The sequence below is a fragment of the Balaenoptera acutorostrata genome, chromosome 5 (assembly GCF_949987535.1).
Source record: "Balaenoptera acutorostrata chromosome 5, mBalAcu1.1, whole genome shotgun sequence".
In the NCBI taxonomy this organism is placed as follows: domain Eukaryota; kingdom Metazoa; phylum Chordata; class Mammalia; order Artiodactyla; family Balaenopteridae; genus Balaenoptera; species Balaenoptera acutorostrata.
In genome coordinates, this window is record NC_080068.1 from 114,019,112 (window position 1) to 114,039,721 (window position 20,610).

At 39.0% G+C, this 20,610-nt stretch overlaps 1 protein-coding gene and 1 pseudogene across 6 annotated transcripts in view; one reads left to right on the forward strand and one right to left on the reverse strand.

Moving 5' to 3' along the window:
- Positions 1 to 20,610, forward strand: part of EGF (epidermal growth factor) — an 87,035-nt gene that overhangs the window by 37,483 nt on the left and 28,942 nt on the right. For all 6 annotated transcript variants that reach the window (XM_007191031.2, XM_007191036.2, XM_007191034.2 and 3 more), the window contains exons 6-14: positions 1,881 to 2,006; positions 3,093 to 3,215; positions 5,526 to 5,648; positions 6,531 to 6,656; positions 7,756 to 7,892; positions 10,889 to 11,037; positions 15,440 to 15,544; positions 16,791 to 17,014; positions 20,284 to 20,451. In XM_007191031.2, the coding sequence (XP_007191093.2) occupies positions 1,881 to 2,006; positions 3,093 to 3,215; positions 5,526 to 5,648; positions 6,531 to 6,656; positions 7,756 to 7,892; positions 10,889 to 11,037; positions 15,440 to 15,544; positions 16,791 to 17,014; positions 20,284 to 20,451 (1,281 nt within the window). The remainder of the gene's footprint in view (positions 1 to 1,880; positions 2,007 to 3,092; positions 3,216 to 5,525; positions 5,649 to 6,530; positions 6,657 to 7,755; positions 7,893 to 10,888; positions 11,038 to 15,439; positions 15,545 to 16,790; positions 17,015 to 20,283; positions 20,452 to 20,610) is intronic.
- LOC103004090 (60S ribosomal protein L30-like) lies at positions 4,090 to 4,978 on the reverse strand (annotated as a pseudogene).

Sequence of the window (20,610 nt, forward strand, 5' to 3'; positions counted from 1 at the left end):
ACTATTCAGTGTAGGGCTTCCCTGGTGGCAGGGTGGATAGGAATCTTCCTGCCAATGCAGGGGATACGGGTTCGTTCCCTGGTCCGGGAAGATCCCACATGCCACAGAGCAGCTAGGCCAGTGCGCCACAACTACTGAGCCTGCGCTCTAGAGCCCACGAGCCACAACTACTGAAGCCTGTGCCCCTAGAACCCGTGCTCCGCAACGGGAGAGGCCGCCACAGTGAGGGGCCTGCGCACCGCAAGGAAGAGTAACCCCCGCTCACCGCAACTAGAGAAAGCCCAAGCGCTGCAACGAAGACCCAACGCAGCCAAAAATAAATAAATTTAAAAAAACAGTTTTTTAATTTTAAAAAAACTATCCAGTGTAAATCTTAACTGACTTAGTTGACAATATTGCAACAGTATTAAATAATTGTGCATGTAATTCTATCAAGAGATCTGAATAAACAAGTTTAAAATAACTAAAGAAATAACATAGATTAGCTAAAAGGAAGCGTACATAATTGAGGTGAAAGTGGGATATTCCATTAGTACTTTAGGCCAGTGTTTCTCAAAGTGTGGTGTAAAGACTCCAGCGTCAGAATCATTCCAGATTCCGGTAAAAGTGAGCCTTTCCCTTGATGTATCAAATCAGAATCTCTAGAGGGTGACATGCCCTCCAGGTGGTCTCAAGGTACATTAGAAACATTTTCAAGGGGGCAAGAATATGTTTCTAATGTGTGATGCTTTGTTGGTCAAGAAAAGTGTTTAGTAACTTGAAGTAGAAGGAAAGGGGTAGAGTCAGCGTGAGGAGCCGCCTTTCTAAGTAGACAGAGACCAGAGAAACAAACCTACATGGAGGACCGTCTCAGCCTCTTGCAGTACTGTGCTCAGGCTCTCGCTGGCTTGTTTCTTGTGTCTTTCACAGCAAGGCCGTGTTTTTAGTGGGCTCCTCCCCTTACTCGCAGGCTCTCACTGATCTCAGCTATGCCAGGTCTCCTGGTGCCTGACCCCAGTCCTCTTCCCCTGCCGTCACCTATTGCCAGAGCTCTGGCCTCCATAACTACATGCACCTTGAGAGCTGCCCTCAAATTCAAGCTTACCTCTGTATTTCCCAGAGCATTTCACAAAGTCATTATTAAAATTGGCAAAAAAATGAGAAGGAACAAAATTTGAACAGGGATATATGTGTTACTAGTTTAGCCCTTGACTCTGGCTTTGAAAACCAAAGGTACCAAGTTGGCCATTTGTTGTTCAATGTATTTGGCTAATTTAATCCAAGCACCTACCTTACTGAGCAGATTTTACTACTCGCCCTGGGCTATTTTGTCAAACATGGAATGCTGGCAGCAATAAACTCGGAAACTTGGGGATAAGACATATGGCAGTGGTATATACTGTCTGAAGGAAGTCGTTCTTTACATAATGATCCTAAAAACAGATAAATATATAGATCTGACCTATAAATATTATACTTAAAAAGAGATGTTCTTCGTTTTGCAGCCATGTTTGCTTCTTAAACAGATATTTCATTTTCAGCATTTCTGTTTATTGACTTATTTATTTTTTAAATAAATAAATACTTTTGATAAAAGCAGGTCAAAAGAAAAAGCTATTAAGTTGTGCTTAGTGTTCGTAACCCAAGGAATGACATCTCCATGTAATTAGTATGTCCTGTCCCGAGAGCTACTGTAGGAGAGATACAACTAGAGAAATAAATGGGCTTCGGAATGCTGAGTAATCTGGGCTAATGTTCGACCCTAGAGCAGTGCCGCCTCCGTGAGACAACACCCCTGCTGATGTCACAGGAAGATTAGCATTCTTAGGAGCCATGAGGGGATCATGCATTGCCCCTGTCAAAACACACCTCCACTCCAAATTAACTGCCTTCTCTTCTAGATCAGAAACTCTGCAAACTGAGGAAAGGTAACTGCAGAAGCAGCATGTGTGGGCAAGAGCCTAAGTCCCATGTGTGCATGTGTGCAGAGGGATATGCTTTAAGCCAAGATGGAAAGAACTGTGAAGGTAATGTGTGGTGAGCAAGCACAGCCCACCTGGGCCAGTGGCTGGTCTTCAGTGGGCAATCCAGAACCTCCATGTGAAACCAATTTCAAGTTTCCTCCTTTTTTCCCCCAGAAAAGCAATTTTATTTTTTCCCCAATTTTAAAGCCCTTGTAACACTTTCAGGTCTCCTTTATATCTTGTGTTCCCAGATCAGATACTTTCAGAGGCTACTCAGGGATTGATATAAGGCAGGGATTCTCTGAGTGGACTCTATGGAGCTCTGTGGGTTTGACGGTGTGCAAAATGTCAGTATTGTCAAGTTTTTTAGGGGAGTAGTTCCGTAGCTCTCATGAGATCCTCAAAGGGTATGTGACTCCCACATCTCATCACATAACTGTTTGGTAGGAATCCTGAGAAACGGCACCTTGGCTGGTTATCTGGGGCTTGTCCTATTGTGAGACTCCAGGCCCGATGTAATTAACCCAAGAAGAAATGCCATGTCCTTTCTCCTGGGACGTCCAGTGAGTTACCAATGAAAAGAATCCAATGGCTGCAACGTACATTCAGTGGAATTAGTTGGGGTGAGACTTCAGGTCAACCTGGCATCTGCCTGTTAACTGCAGTCCCCTGCTTACGTGGGACTAGTGGGCGAGAGCCATAGCATAGAACAGTGATGTGGAAGGCTGGGTTTCAGCCAGAGTAAAGCTGCTAGGGGATGTTCCCACATTCAGGTGAAGGGTTCCTGTCAGCATCGAGAAAGCTGAAGAGCAAAGCAGGGGATATCCTGCCCTTGTCAAGAACTTTCTAGGGTCCTTGCCTTAAATGGCTATATCTTTTCTGGGGAAATAGTACTACTTTATCCCATGAGTAATTTTAATATGAAAATCTGTATTTGAAAATATAAACTGTGACAGTTTAAACCATGGCTTTCATGATAATTGAACTAATTTCTTTCACTCTTTGTTAGAGTAGCAAAAACAGTCTTGCCATGGTCAGTTACAGCAGATAGAGGTGTGAGATACCCTACTTTTTGCTGACTTATTAGTGATAACTACAATTTATTTTCAAAAATAACCATCTGACTGTTTTACTGTTGTTATGGTGTAGATGTCAACGAGTGTGCCTTTTGGAATCATGGCTGTACTCTTGGGTGTGAAAACATCCCTGGATCCTATTATTGCACATGCCCTGTAGGATTTGTTCTGCTTCCTGATGGGAAACGGTGTCACCGTAAGTCACAACAAGTATTTATTGCATTATTTCCTCCATTTTCACTGATGTTTCTAAGGTGGCTATGATCTGGGTTGGTGGTCCTCGATCAATAGTGTGCATCAGGAGTACCTTGGAGTTTTATTTTGGTTTGTTTTTTAAAATGTGAATGACCAGACTCTATCCCAGACCTGTTAAATCAAAACCTCCAACAAGCATGTATTTATATATTTTACTGTTTATTTATCCATATTTTATTATATTTCATTATATATCTCTGAAAGGTAAGCATGTAAAAAACATAATCATGATACACTATTACATCTAAAAAACTAGCTTGAATTCCCTAATATCTAATACCCAGTCAGTTTTCAGGTATAACCACAATACCATTATCACAACTAAAAAAATTAACAATAATTCCCTAATAACATCAAGTATCTAGTCAGTTTTCAAATTATCTTAAAAAGTTTTCAACAGTTGATTTGTTTGACTAGGTATCAAAACAAGCTCTGTGTGTTATACTGATATTAGCTGATACCTCTCTCTCTTATCCTACAGATTCCCTCTCCTCTTTTTTTCCCCTTGCAAGTATTTGCTGAAGAAACTGTTTTTTTCCTGCAGAGTTTCTCACACTCTGGATTTTACTGAACACACTTCTAAGATGTCCCTGTCCTTCTCAAACTTGTAGTTAGATCTGCAGGCTTGATCAGATTAGGCTTTGAAATTTTGACAATAATACTTCATTGGTATGCTTATACTTCCATCAGGAGACACATAACATCTGGTTGTTTCTCCCTCTGTCATCCGTTCTAAAGTTCCCCAATGGTCTTTCTTCTTCTTTTTTTAAAAAACAAACTCTGGACAGTTTTACTGAAGAAAAAATATGCATGATTTACTTTTCACCAGTCCATTCTGGCATTCTTCTAATGCTGTCAGAATCACCTGGGTCAATAATAGCCAGTGTGCATGTTACTGACCCGTTCCAGTCAGTCCTCACAAGGGTCCTCCTGCCCGGCATCGCTAGTGCCAATAGGACGAGACCGAGTTTGGTTCAGAAGCAAAGGAAAGCTTTATTGCTGGACCAGAGATTGGAGAGATGCGAGCTCCCCTCCATAGTACCCGCTCCCCTGACAGGCCGTGGGCAGGGCTGCTTTATAGGGTTCTCCACAGCTGGGAGGGGGCGGAGTTCCCACTGGGCACACACAAGCGTGCTGTTCAGGCTCCAGGTCGCAGTGCTGGGCGCAGGGTCTCTGCACATGGCTGTCGCTGCCATGTTGAATCGAGGTGTCGAGCACAGTGCTTCTGCATACGGCCCATCGAGCTGCAGTATCAGGTGCAGCAGTTCTGCGCTGGGAACTCTGATCCCATGTGTTAGGCGCAAGGCCTCTGCACACGGCCCCCTACGTGCAACTGAAACGAGACTAAGCCCAAAGAAGAGGTTAGACCTTATCACCTAGATTCCATCTTATTTTTCCCGAGGACCCCAGTTGGCTTTGCCAGTGACATAGATACTCTAGTATTTTCCACATGCTGTGCCCAATTCAATATTATTGCCACTGTAGTGGTGGCCACCAGTTTGGGCCAACATGGTGTAGTACTCTATTTCAGATTTCCACAAGGCTGGGCATTTGTTGGTGAGGATGACCAGTTTCTCTTTGCCTTGTCTGAACATTTCCAGAATCTGCTTGTATCTGCAGCACTTACTTTCCACTTTCTATAATGAGTTGGAGCGTAGATTTGATCAGGCCCAGCAACTTTTTCGTCTTCTTTTCGGCCACCATTTTTCTGCCTTAGGGTGGGACTGCCCCCAACCAAGAGCAGCTGCCAAGACTGTTGGGAGCAAGAAAGAGCCCAGTCTTCTTTCAGGGAATGGTTGTAGTGGCCATTAACACTCATTTCCTAGATTCATTATTTCATCAGGGGATTTGAATGATGATATCTAGTTCTAATATTTCTTTTTAATCATTAATTGTAATACCTTTATAAAAAGAATGTTCTCTCATTAACTATTTGGTGACTTCAAGATACAATTCTTACAGTTAAGGCAGTATAAATGATGAATTTTTTTCTCTTTGTTTACTTATATTTAGGATAACTTTGAGGAAACTAGAGTCATTTTCCAAAGTTAGAAGTCCTTCTTTAATTTGTTTTAGATTTGAAACTTTTTCTTTATTTTTATATCTCCATTACCACAGCAATTCATAAATGTTCAATCTTTATTTAACTTATTCTTTTCAGGATATCATTTTTTTTTGTTAGCAACTGAATTTACCAAATTTCCATAAATCTGATTTAACACTAATCTTGACCTTATTTTTCATTAATTAGAATTAATTTCCTGCCCAAGTAATGTGTCTGAATGCAGTCATGATTGTGTTCTGACATCAGACGGTCCCATATGTTTCTGTCCTGAAGGCTCAGTGCTTGAGACAGATGGGAAAACCTGTAGTGGTAAGTTTATTTACCTATTGTTTGTTTGAAAACATTCATTTTCTAACTGACACCTAAAAATCCATCTACTGACAAAGGAGAATAGATTTTCCAACATTACACATTGAAAGATATTTACATAATGGATTAACATATGGATATAAATAAGATTTTTGGTTTTTGTTTTTAGATAGCATAGTGTAGTGGTTATGAGCAAGAGCTTTGAAGCTAGACAGCCCTGAGATAGCATTACCAGTTACTAGCAGCGTTGTTTTGGACTAGTTACTTGCCCTCTTTTGGTCTCAGTTTCCTCATCTGTAGAGGTTAATGATACCTGCCTCCTGGATTTGTGACCAGCATTAAACAAGATGGTGGATGTGGAGTGCTTAGCCTGTTCCTTGCACCTATGAATACCTCCCTACTTTTATCTTCATAGAGACTTAAGCATATAGAGTGAAGGCTATAACTCAAAATTAGCAAAGAGTTATGTGTGACATTTTTTTAAATAAAAAGAGTAAAAGAAGTCAAGGGACCAAAAATATGAGAGTGAAAAAAATATATTAATCACTAGGAAGAATTAGACCAGCTGCCAAACTCATCAAAATGCATTTTTTATTCCAGCCAGCTGCCAGTGTGCTTGTTCACAAATTCAGTGACAGAACAAGAAGACAAGGGTCATTGGGATGTGAAGGATTAACACTAAAGATGTCAGGTTATAGGGAAGTAGAGTATGATGACATTTTCCTCCTAATCTCTGAAAAATAAGCTTGATTGTGAAAGTATGAATGATTGTGGAAATGGTTTTAAAAAGCAATGTATATTTGGTTCACCTTAATATTTTGATGAAAAATTGATATATTTTTTAATAACATAGCATCATTACCAAGGAATTGTTTCTTGTAGGTTGTTCATCTCCCGATAATGGTGGATGTAGCCAGCTCTGCATTCCTCTCAGCCCAGTGTCCTGGGAATGTGGCTGCATTCCGGGGTATGACCTACAACTGGACAAAAAGAGCTGTACAGCCTCAGGTTAGTGCTGTGAACATTTGAAAGTGGGTCTCTGCAAAAAAGATTATGTGAAAAACAACATTTTATTTAGAAAGTGTTCAATTGCTTTTGGCTTCTGCATAGAAAGTCTGATTTTTTCATTTTTGGAAATGGAAAACAAATCACATTATAAATATAAATAACATAAATTAATATTATATAAATAATAATTCTGTGTTTGAGGAACATTTTGAAGTTAATTAGCGTTAAGCAAAGATTTACTATAACATCAGGTATGGCATTCCAGTATATGTGAAAGTCATAACCAGAATAGTCTTAAAACAATTTATAGTTAAGGGGCATTTAATAAATATTTGTTGATTGATTTGATTTTTATCTCTCTGGTGAATGTAATAATCATAATACTTTGACAAGTTCTGTCCTTTTCATGAAAAATTTAATATAAGGTTGTGTGCTTCAACTATTTTTTCATCTTCTAATATTACTTCTCATGTCCTTCAACAGCCTTGGAAATCCTAGATTTATGCCAAATTGATTTAATCTCTCCTTGGGTTCATTATGCCTGTAACCTGGGATAACATAATGATGAGCCTACAGAGTTTGCCTTAGACCCCAGTACTCTTAACTTCTCAGGGCCTTAGTTAATATAGCATAATCTGAGCTCTGAAAATTATCAGGGGTCTAGTTATTAACTCACATAATCATACCTCCATTTTAAAAGTGTCCAGACCAGGGAAGGGTATTTTTTGGACATGAATTAATACAATCTGCTAATATTAATGTTTCAATATGTGTGAATCAAGGAGATTACAGAGCATAAGACTTACATCATTTAGTTAAGATGTTTGTTACTTAATACTCTCTCTTTCTATAAGTAATTTGTATTTTAAAAGCAGGCACCTAGACAGGGAGGAAACCAGTGATGAAATTCTGGCCATATGTCACCTCATGGGAAAGGAAGTCTTCTTGCCTCTCTTAACCTACACCGTACTGGTGGGAAATTAAGAAACAAGTACTGCAGAAATTAAGGAATAGGGTACAATGAACGGGAAGAGTCAGAAGTAGCTTTTGGGTTCCAAGGCATATTTTAAATGCAACCATATTTAAATTTGATTATTAGGACCACCACCGTTTTTGCTGTTTGCCAATTCTCAGGATATTCGACACGTGCGTTTTGATGGAACAGATTATGGAACCCTGCTCAGCCAGCAAATAGGAATGGTTTTTGCCCTAGATCATGACCCTGTGGAAAATAAGGTATGGTTTTGCTGCTTGAACAGATGTGGCTGTGCTTTAAGGACAGAGTAGAGGATTTTATCCTAACAGATGACCTGGGTTACTTGAAAATCCTCTGCCAAGCTCAGAACAATTAGGCAAAGAAAAATTTAAATGTAGATATTAAAACATCACTTGAGAAAGTTTTAAGGATGTTTCTGTTATCATAACCCTACCCTGTTCCTTGCTGTGATTCAGCCATTTTATTGGGGATAATTTGAACAGAATCTGAAGTTTAGTTTCCTCTTTGGAAATGAGAATAGGAAGCTAGCACAGTGCCATACACACAGGAAGAGCACCATAAATAGGTTTTTATTTATTTGTGTTTTGGGAGAAATAGGAGGTTGAGGTGCAGCATAGGAAGTATGGATTACTAATTTGCATTCAATACATGTCCTTAAGGGAGGAAATTCAGTGACCTCCTAACCATGAAAACCAAGAAACATAAGTTTTACAGCTCATGTGTGAATGACAGTCTAACACAACATTATTTATATAATAATTTTACATGAAGTTTTTTTGTATAAACATTAGAATTTCTAAATTATCAACCCAATCAGCTGACCGTTTGGTCTTTAATTTCTTGTTATCTTTATGCTAGGTTAGAATGTGCTTGAAATGATATGTTACAGTGTCTTCTGGAGGTTAATCAGCCAATAATTATGAAGTTACATAGTTATTAATCTCCCTCCATAATGATTTAGTTATTACTAGATGGTGCATTAATTCCTAGAATTTTAAACCTTGTGCTTTTGTTTCTTCCTGATTTGAAGCATTCTGGTAAATGGCCAAAAGAGGCAGAGTGAAGCAAATTGATTCTGTGTTTAATTGGTATGGATTGATAACCAAATATAACTACTTTTGCAAATAGAAGTTTTGTAATTAAATACTAGCAAACAATTCTTTTTTTTCCTATGAACTGAATCTATTTGACTCCCTAGAAGAATTATATTAACAGGAAAAAATTAATAGAATCAGTTCAAGATTCATTTATTACCAAATTAGTTTTTTCCCACACAGTCAGTAGTTTTTACAACTAGGTGAATAAGGAAACCTAAAATGAACTTTAAGTCATGTGGCTTATTCATGGTTTTTCATTTCTCTGGTCAATGTTCTCATTTTCTTGCTTCTCAAACTGTGGTCCTTAGACCAGTGACATCAACATCACCTGGAGCTTGTTAGAACTGCAGATTCTCAGGCTCCACCGCGACCAGTGAATCAGAATCTGCATTTTAACAAGATTCCCAGGTGGTTCATGTACACATTTGAGTTTGAGAGGCAGAGCACTAGCAGAGTATTTTTTAATATAAGAAGTGCCCATTTTTGTATTATGGAATAGAACCTTTTCTATTTTATCCAGAAAGATGATAAACTTTTATTTAATTACCATTTTATGAATATTCTCATTACTGATGATAGGTTTATATACATATATGTACTCACAGTTAATATTCCACATATACTATCATTAAATTGTCAGCTAACCCATAGCAATTTTTTATTCTTGTACCTGTTTGATAGTCTGCATACTAGACTGAAAAAGAACTTTGCATCTTCAAGGTATGTTCTGTTGGACAAAATCTATTAATTAAAATGAAATTATCTACAGTTAGAGATGAAAGGAACTTTAGCAAATACCTAGTCTGACTTTGTCATTTTTATAGCTGAGAAAATTGAGATTAAATGACTTAACCATGTACACTGTTATTGGGAATGTAAATTGGTACAGCCACTGTGGAAAACAGTATGGAGGGTTCTCAATAAACTCAAAATAAACCCAGCAATATAACCCAGCAGTTCCACTCCTGGGTATATATCAGAAAAAAACAAAAACACTAATTCAAAAAGATACATGCACCCCAATGTTCATAGCAGAATTATCTACAATTTCCAAGATATGGAAGCAACCTAAGTATCCATCAACAGATGAATGGATAAAGAAGATGTGGTACCTAAACACACACACACACACACACACACTGGAATACTACTCAGCCATAAAAAAGAGTGAAATTTTGCCATTTGAAGCAACATGGATGGACTTGGAGGGTATTATACTCAGTGAAATAAGCCAGACAGAGGAAGACAAATACTGTATGTTATCACTTATATGTGTAATCCAAAAAATACAACAAATTAGTGAATATAAAAAGAAAGAAGCAGACTCACAGATATAGAGAACAAACTAGTAGTTACCAGTAGGGAGAAGGAAGTGGGGAGGGGCAATATAGGGAGAGGGGATTAAGAGGTACAAACTATTATGTAAAAAATAAGCTACAAGGATATATTGTACAACACAGGGAATATAGCCAGTATTTTATAATAACTATAAATGGAACATAAACTTTAAAAATTGTGAATCAGTATATTATATACCTATAACTTATATAATATTGTACATCAACTACACTTCAATTTTAAAATAAATAAATAAATAAAATGATTTAACCAAGGCAGTCAAACAAATAAGTGTCAAATCTGGGAGAAGAAGCTGTGTCTCCTGACTTTCAGCGAAGTGGAATCCTGTGGATCAAGCAGTAGAAGTTAAAGCTCAGCTTGCAGCCCCCATTAAACTGCTCATCTTTGTTCCCTTTCAGGCCGTAGAAGCCATTAGAATTCAAGTATGATGGCTTTGTTATTGACCAATGATCAAAGATAAGCACATTACCCATAGCAATAGAAATATGTGCCAGGCACAAGGCTAAGAACTTATATATATAAAACTAGTGCGCTTCATAGTATTATCCCCATTTTACCAATGAGGAAACTGAGCCTCTGAGACACTGATAAACTTGCTTAAGTTTACACATATCTGGGAAGCAACTGAGGTGGAGTTCAGTTCCAGGTGTGTCTATCTCCAAAGCCCAGCTCTTAACTATTGTACTGTATAATATAAAGATTTACTAACCTCATTTGTATATATTCCGCATTAAGTTTTTAAACAAATCAAACTGAAATGCCTGTGTTCTCTTTTGTAGATATACTTTGCCCATACAGCCCTAAAGTGGATAGAGAGAGCAAATATGGATGGTTCCCAGCGAGAGAGGCTTATTGAGGAAGAAGTAGGAGTGCCAGAAGGTCTTGCTGTCGACTGGATTGGCCGTAAGTTCTATTGGACAGACAGAGGGTAGGTTTCCTCTTTCAGTTTTAAGCCACATGGGAGGGGAGTGATTGGATAGGTAATACAGCTGGCCTCACCCTCCACTTTGAACGCAGGAAAATTTTGCTGGGCACCTGACTGGGATCAGAGGAAAGATGCCCCCAGTGCTGTCCACAGTCCCTCCACCCCCTCCCCACCACCAAACAGGACATTCCTCCTTTTAATCGAGACTGTATCTTTCATCAAGGTCTGTATCCATGGGCAAGTTTTGAGGACCAAGAAAGCAGCATGTGTTTTTGCATTTCAGGCTATTGGTTGTAATCAGGGAAACACAAAACCTGTCTGGATATAATCAACAAGCATTCTCGGAGCGTCTGCTATGGATCAGGCTCTCTCCCAGGTAGCATGTGAGACACACAGGAGCATGAGGAGCACTCCATGTTTCCAGTCACCTTACAGTTTAGCCAGGGAGATAAGACACGAGTACACAGGGAAAACTAATACCAATGCTTGGCCTAAATCTCAGTACAAGAAATATCCTAAGGTCATGCATAAATAATTGCCAAATGAAGGATGGATGCTCCCAGAGGGGGCTCTGGAAGGGGCTTCAGGGATCAACTTCCCCTTCATTTTACAGGTGGGGAAACGAAGGCTCAGAAAGGCTAAGTGATTCATTCAAGGTTGCACAACATTTAAGTGACAAGTCTTGCTAGAACCCACATGTTGGCTCTCAGTTAAGTGAGCATGAAGAGCTTCACACTGAAGTTGTGAGCAAAGTCCTCATGAGGTGGGAGAGATGGTCTGTTTCCCTCTGATGGGCAACAACAGGACCAGAGAGAAGTTGTGGTGTGTCTGTCCTCTGGGCACACTGCTCTTGGGGCTGCAGGAAGCACTGCTGCACTTGGTATGTATGTGTGTGTGTGTGTGTGTTCGTGTGTGTGTGTGTGGCCTTGTGAGCCCCCGGAATGGGGTAGGAGAAGGGGGAAGAAGGAAGCGGCTGCATCCCTTGTGTGTGCTAATGAGAGCCCACTTCCTGCTTCTGAGCAAGAAGGAGCCAGCCACGGAGTACCTCCCAGAAGAAGGTTAGAGATTCCATGCTCTGGGATACTTTCTCAGAGTAACTTAAAGCTATGGAGTGACCTGGTGGCCAACCCAAACCTCTGGCACCTCTGCAACCTTGTTAAAGTAAAAGAAGAGAGAATTAATTAGGGTTTCACCTCTGAAATCAGTGGTCCCAACATAGAGGAAGAAGTCCCAGGGAGGGGGTTTATATGCTTGAGGGTAGGCTTTCTATGTCCCAGAAAATCTCTTTTGGTCTGGATAACCCATGGGAAACAAACAGGATTTTAAAAATGAGCCAGATGCATGATGTGGTGCCCAGTTACCAATAATATGGCATTTCTATAACCAGAGTGAGTATATTTTAAATAATTCATTCATTCATTTGTTCATTCATTTAACCATACCTTCATTCCATTCCTTTATCCTTTGGTTATTTATTCATTTATTGAATAACTGAAATGCACCAGATACTGCACTAAGGGCTTTATATCCATATTGACTCCCCAAAAGGTAAGTCTTCTTATCCCCAATTTAAAGATTAAAAAATTGAGAATCAAAGAGGTAAAATAACTTTCCTAAGGTCAAGCAGCCAGCAAGTACTGGATCTGGAATTTGAACTCAACAATGACCATTTCCAAAGCTTATATTTTTAATAATCATAGTACATACTGCCCTCTACAACCAGGGTCAGTTAAATGTCCTTGATCCAGAGTCACATAACAAATGAAAGTCAACTTCAGTTATAACAATGCTAAAAATCTTAATAATGGCCTTCTCTGTTTTGAACCTACCTAAAAGGACATTTAAAATATTAGCTGCGCATAATAACAGAGCTTGTACACGGCTGTTCTAGGAAACGTTGATTAGGACAGCAGATGTCTGCCACTTTTGGCCCCTCTAAGGATGCTGGGTCTCCTCATACTTCCCACATTTGCACGGCACCTCTAATTTTACGTGTTTGATTAATAGCACCATAGTACCTACTGCTGAGGCAATGCCTTCAGGAGATAGACAGGCACCACGGTATCCTGGAGGACCAGACCTCAGATTCTCTAGTTCATTGACTTGAGTAATAACAAGCCCTTCTCATGTCCTCGGCAGCTGCTAAGAGAAAACCTTTAATTTGTCTGGAAATGAGAGGTTTATAGTTTGAAAACCTTAATATTAGCTAGAAATTGGATTTAAATTACTGGGATTCCAAGCTTGTGATATTAGATTATATAGTAACTCTTAACCAAGTAAAAGAACCAGAATGGATGCTTACAGTTTACATTGGCTTAGGAAAAGACAGATTCAAATTAACATCTAAATGTAGGAAGGAAGCAGATTGATAATTCCACTGGCAGTGCTATTATTTAGTATTAAGGAATCCTGATTCCCAAAGTCAAATGCCTAGTAAAAAGAATCAAGAGGGAAACAATATATCTGTTTGCTCTTCCTTTTGAGGTAACAAAAACTACCATGAGGTAAAAAATCACTCTTCTAGGGTTCTGGATGGACAACTCTTGCCCTGGAAATAGGGTGGGTTTAGAGGATCCCAGTGGTGGCACTGAGACCCATCAGATAACAAATATGAAGAGAAAGATACTCCACTAGATTAAGGGTTATGCTTGAACTCACGTGAACCCAAATGTCCGCCCTTGTCTTTGCTGTCTCATGACCAACACTGGAGTTCAAGATGCTTTGTGGCCGAACCAAATAGAAGTGTGTTATTGGGTGACCCCCTTGGCGAGCTTTGAGAGTAAATTCCAGCAATCCTGCCCGAGACAGCTCCAGAGTCAGGAGCTCATGTCGGTCTCGATTCTCGTCACCTTCCTCCTGCTCAGAACAGTAAGAATTTAGAGATGATGTAACAATGAAATCAGAACTGACAGTTTTATTTCCCCTGGTCACAAGCAAGTGGCTTCAGAATTCCTTCCCTCAAGGGAACAGGCACAGTGACACTTGTGACGGAGTGAATTTGACACATTGAGTTCAAAAATACCTTCCACTTCATCTGGGAATAAAATTATCTTTTAAAAGTGGCGCTGGAGTATAAATGAGTTCAAATTATCCACTGCCCTGAGTTGGTAGTTTGCAAAGTGGATTTGACCCAGCCCAGGCCCTGAGCCAATTTTACCTTTATCTCCCTCCTGCATATGGCCCATGAGGAAGAATAGATCAAGCCCCGTCCCCCGTCTAGAAAGGGCACTTGAACAAGCCACCTGCAGAAGGTCTCCTGAGTGTTTTGTAGCACAGGGAGGAGGGACTGGGCTTGCCCTGCGTTTCTGGGCAGGCCTGTTGCACACATTGCCTGCAAGAACGAGGAGTAGACCTTTCCAAATGTTTATCGAATGGATTAAAGATAGTTGTACTTTCTAGTTTGCAGTAGGGAGATGGGGTGAGCAAGTGGCACGGGGTGGGGAAGGGAGGTTCTTTTTCATCTCCTCTGTTGTGGTCCTGCCTGCTCAGGGAACCTGCTGGGGCTCACCGTGCACTCCAGCCAGCCACCCGCACCGACTCTGCCAGTCGCGTTCGGTACAGGCTCTGTATTACGGTTCTCTCTCCCTCTCTTCCCTCCTCTCCTGCCCATCCTCCTCCCTCCCCATCCCCCCCCCCCCCCCCCCCCCCCGCTTCGGTCTCCCTCCCCTTTGCTCTCCAGCTGATCTCTAACTCTTTAAGGACAGAGCCGGGTTTTGTTTACTATTGTATCTCCAGTGCTTAGGTCAATCCCTGACACACACTAGGTGCTGAGGAAGTGTCTATTTGATAATAAAGGTTTGTTTGACAAATAAATGGAAAAATTAGAAAGCAAGAATTTTCTCCCCTGCTAGATTCCAAGGAGTTATTATTATTTTTTAATGTTAAGAGTAGCAAAGAGTATTTCAGTACTCCCATTTGTCTTAGAATCAGATGGAAGAAAATTAAAGTTAGTGTAAGTCTGCTCCTACTGTCCTTGTGTTGGTTGTCTCTGTGGCCCTTCGAGGTCTACTCTCCTTCCTCCCTGTGATCTGTGAACACCAGGCTGAGGCTTTTATTGGTTCCGCCAGGAGCTGGGAGGTTGTGAAGAGAAAGTGATGGTGGCATTTGCACTTCCTGGCTTTATCCCTGCCAGGCCACTGACACAGAACCCTCTTACCTTATCCTTTCACGGTGTATTTTAATTGCTTGGGATAAATATTGGGAAACTAATTTAAACACTGTGTTAAAAAAAACAATAGACTTTGCATATGTGTTACTCCTGACATGTGTGTGTTCATGTGCACACCTGTGATAGGGGAGTTTAGAATGCCTATTTTGCTTTTCAGTAAGCAACAGGGAAAACAAGTATTTTTGTCTAAAAAGTAAAGTTGATATAATAAGCCCCTTTATATTACATGCATTTTAGGAAATCTCTCATTGAAGGGAGTGATTTAAATGGGAAGTATCGTGAAATAATCATTAAGGAGGGCATCTCTCAGCCACGAGGACTTGCTGTTCATCCAATGGCCAAGTAAGTATTTGTGAAAATAAGGCCCTTTCTGTGGAGGTCATAGGACAGTTTATGTTTGGTGTGCTAGTGTCCAAAATTTGTCTTAAGACCTCAGGTGGTCAGTAGAATCAGAAACCAAGAAAATCCATGAGATTTGTTCAAATGTTCAGAAATGGTATGGCTAGCATAACTTCCTCATCCTTTTAATGTCTTTTGTTTTTCCTATAGAAAACTTCATTGTTTTGATACCCTTTCATTTTAAGCAAATTCAATTTCTTTTTGAAAAGAAGTGGGTTGTAATTCATTAATCAATGAGGCATAAGCCCCTTACACTATGTACTTTCTTTAAAAACTATATTGTTTCTTGAGAGAGGATGGTATTTGGATTGCATGGCTTATGAATTCTATTTAGAAAAATCATGAGTTCCAGTGATAGGTCATTCCTAGATTTGGGGAAGAGGAAAGAGAAATCGTGAAATATTAGGAGGCTCTATGTTGTTAATTGTGAATTAGTGACAAATGTTGGTTTAAGTTTAGAGAATTAAGTTAAGGAGAATAACTAACTCCTTCCTAGTTAAAAATCAAGGATAAAAGCTCATCCTATTTTACTTATAATGGAAATTTTACGATGGTCTGTGGGAAATAATAAACTGGTAGAAATAGATAATTAATTTGGAGCCAGCCACATGATTCAAACAATGAGAATGTAACCATCTCTAAACAAGCTAGTGAAAAGATACTGAACCATATTGAATTCAAAAACTGTGCCTCAGCACCTGATTTACAGAACTTAAAATTGACCAGGTTAACTGAGTATATAGTATAAAACAGGATAATAGATAAATATGCTCTTCCCTTTACGTTGTAATTTTACATATACAGCAAGGTTTACATATGCATAGCAGAGAGACAGGCTAGCAAGATTCCATTGCCTTTTGTAGCATGAAACGCTAATTTAAGAATATGCACTCAAACACTTTTGGATAGTAATATACTACAAGTTTTTAAACTAACAGCTCCTTTTTTATCCAATTATCTGAGCCTTAATTCAGCATTTTCTGTCCAAGTTGTTGTACATAGAGAAGGTAATCTTTTGCTTTTGAAAATTGTGTCCAATATTCAGTGCTATACTTTCTCTTTCTGTATTCCTTGGTGTACCACTTTAGTTTATCCTAAAGTGATTTTCATTGATGTTTTTAATAATGAAAGAATAAAAGAATTTTTTTTCCTTGCAAGTTTTATTTGTTGTGTGCTTTCTTGATTAAAGGAGATTATTCTGGACTGAGATGGGGATTAATCCACGAATTGAAAGTTCTTCCCTTCAAGGCATTGGCCGACTGGTTATAGCTAGCTCGGATCTGGTCTGGCCCAGTGGAATAACAATTGATTACTTAACTGACAAGTTGTATTGGTGCGATGCCAAGCAGTCTGTGATTGAAATGTCCAATCTGGATGGTTCAAAACGCCAAAGACTTGTCCAGAACGATGTAGGTGAGGCTTTGGAATGGGTGATTTCTTCAACTTGATTGAGTGTTGATGAGTGTTAAATACAAAATGTGTTTATACACACACACACACACACACACTCACTCACCACCCCCCCAACACACACACCCTTAAACATATGGTGAGAAAGGAATACAGACAAACAGACTAACAGATTTCTCCAGAGATTTATGAGCTACAAAGATTACTTTAACATTGGAATATTGGATAAAAAATAGTGATGCATAATCATTTCTCTTTGCCAAGATTTCTTAAAATCAGAATGAAAATATTAAGCATTTTAAAGCTTCTTTAAGAATAAGAACTTGTTCAGCTACTAGCATTTCTTATGTTTTCTCAAATGTCATTTTCACAAGTGATAGTATCACCTTTAGCCATTCATGTGCAAAGGTTAATACAGTTTTCCCTCCTGTTATATTTTCAGATTTTGCATGGGGTGTCATGTATTTTCATAAATAGTTTTGAAACACTGTAGCCTATGCTAACTGTTAAAAGAGAAGTACAAACTGTTATGACATTATATAGCAGTAGGAGATTCATTTTGACTCAGGGAATCTGCAAAGACAGTATTTGAACTGGACCATGTGGTAAATAGATGGTGATAAAACATTATCATTTGAGATAAGGCTGCAAAAATTGGTCTTTTTGTGTTAGTACTGCCAGAATATGTTAACTGAAATTAATTCTGAACATACTGGGGAGCCATTGCATATTCTTAAGCAGGAAATGTATCTGATAATATTGGTATATCAGGATAACCACTTAGGTAACAGTATAAGTGTTGGATTGGAATTTGGAGAGAAGGAAATGAGTTAGGAGGTTATGATAATTGTTCAGTCAACAGTTAATAAAGGCCTGAGCTAGAAGATTGCCATTTAAAAAGTAGAATGGAGGATTAGAATATTACAAAAATCACTGTGAATGAAAAACTGAGAGGATTTGGTAACAGATTGGATGTCAAAAGAAAGCCAAGATGATGTTAAAGATGCTTTGGGAATTTGGAAACTGGTTGGTTGGGAAGATGAAAAAACATGGTCTTTCTCTTTTAGGAAGAAGGTAACAAACTAATAATCCATGTAAGGTATTTATTTTGCCCTTTCTCTTTGGTAATGAATTTCTAGATTTGTATTTTACATTAAATAGATCAAGATAAATGTAATTAAAAATTTTACATACTTCCAAGCTTCTTTAAAAATTGACATACTTCATAATAAATTATAAGCTTGTGTATAATTGTAGACTTTAATCATCCATGTGCCATTATAGGAAGTGGAGATACAGTGGAGAGTAAAACAATTATGGTTCCTGTGAAGTCATGGAGTCTAGTAGGGGAGACGTACATTGTTAAAAAATACATCTCCCAAATAAATGTAAAGTTATAGCTTTGCTATATGGAGGTATAAAGGGATTTGGAAATTCCTAACTAGAATGTAAAAACAACATTTTCTAAACCAAAAAAGCATAGGAGATATTTTGTAAATAATTTGTATTGCTATAATCTGTGACTAATGCAACTTCCTATTAAATACAAATACAAATAATCTGGTATGTAAACATCTAAATAACCGTTCCCACCATTACAGTGCCATCTACTGGTAGTTCAACTGTAGCTCCCCTGTAAACAAAAAATAAGGAAGATTATATCTAGTGTGGGGTTTGTGTTGAAAAACAGTAGCTAATTCTGACACATACTACAACATAGATGAACCCAGAGGACATTTTGCTAAATGAAATAAGCCAGTCACAGAAGACCAATATTGTATGATTCTACTTACTTAGGGTATCTAGAATAGGCACACTTATAGAAACAGAAAGTAGTATAGTATTTGCCAGGGACTAGGGGTAGGGAAAAACAGGAAGTTATTTAATGGGTATAGATTTTCAGTTTTGCAAGATGAAAAAATTTCTGGAAATTGGTTGCACAACAATATGAATGTATTTAACATTACTGAAACTGTGGGTTAAGTCTTAGGCTTAGATGGTAAATTTTGTATTATGCGTTTTTTATCACAGCAAACAAAACGAAACAATAACTATATAGAAAATTCCCTTCCTGCATTTATGGCTTTAATTTGGGACAAAGGCTAGAGACCAAAATGAATCTTAATGGCCCTGGTCAATAATGATGGGTGGAGATTCATTTCACCTGGAAAAATCGTTTGAGTTTGCTGCCAGTAGAGGGAGGCATTCACCCTAATCCACCAAATCCATTGCTCATTAGCAAAAAGACTGGCCTGGGGAATGTGACTGGAGGTGATAAAAGCTTCCAAACCTAGGGGTCCTTAGCTTTAGCCTCTAACCACTTGAGATAGTATATTAAAACATTTCCCAGCTTACTAAATACTGGAATATCTTATCAGAGCTGTTTCAGTGGCATGGAGAGGTGGGTTTAGTTGAGGTAGGATCAGAAGAGGCCACTTAGGGGTCGATTGGAGCCATGAAAATGGAAGCAGCAGATAATAAATAACTTCCAAAAACCTTGTCTCAGAAGGGAAGGAAAGAGACAAAAAGAAGTTAGAGGGGTCAAGGGGATGAGGGAATTAAGATAGGAGAGACCTGAACATATTAATCAGCTAAGGGAAAGAAGCTGGTAAGATGAAGAGAATAGAAGAGAATTAATGTAAATGAAAGGAGTAATTGACAGAACAAGGTGCTAGAGAAGGCAGGAGCACAGTCAATGGACTAATTTTAGTTAAGAGGAGAGATAGGAAAGGAAATGTATTGGTGGAGATGGGAATTTGAGGAGGCTATTATTCAATTACCTTAGATTTTTTTAAATGTAAAAATCTCAATTTACAGCAACCTGTAAATTTAGCCTACTACTTATTACTGCTATTCAAAAGACAAGGAACCTAAGACAAAGAGGGGTAAGATAACTTACCCAACTTACCCAGTCAAGTTGTTTAGTCTATAAAGAGTGACAGAATCACTAACACGGAAACATTCCTGCCCTGGTCTCCTTCTTATTGGTGGTATTATGTCAGTCACCCACATTCTCCCACTCTCTGAATGCTGGATGACCATGGGCTTTGCTAGGACTTCATACCACCAGACTCCCATTCTAAGAAGAGGTTCCCTCATCATGTGGCTTCTCCTTGATGTAGGTGGCTCAAGGAAGTGGCTCATACATTGCTTAGCGGCTGTATTAAAGAATTGATTTAGTGTAGGAATTGGGTATATGTTTCAGGCCTTGTCCTTTTAAAAATATTCATGGCAAAGACAAGATGTTTATAATGGATCTGAACTGCTTCCAGGTCACCCATTTGCTGTGGCTGTGTTTGAGGATCATGTGTGGTTCTCTGATTGGACTATGCCATCGGTAATAAGGGTGAACAAGAGGACTGGCAAAAATAGGGTACGTCTCCGAGGCAGCATGCTGAAGCCCTCATCACTGGTTGTAGTTCATCCATTGGCAAAACCAGGTACACTGGACGCAGTCTTTCTTTGACTGGCATCTGCAACTCTTTTAATCGTTTCACGGCAGGGAAGGGGGTGTGTGTTGTACTTCTCACTAATTTGGGTAGATGTTAAGATCTCCTGAGATTTGGATTTCGTTTAAACTAAGATAGTCTGGTAATAAG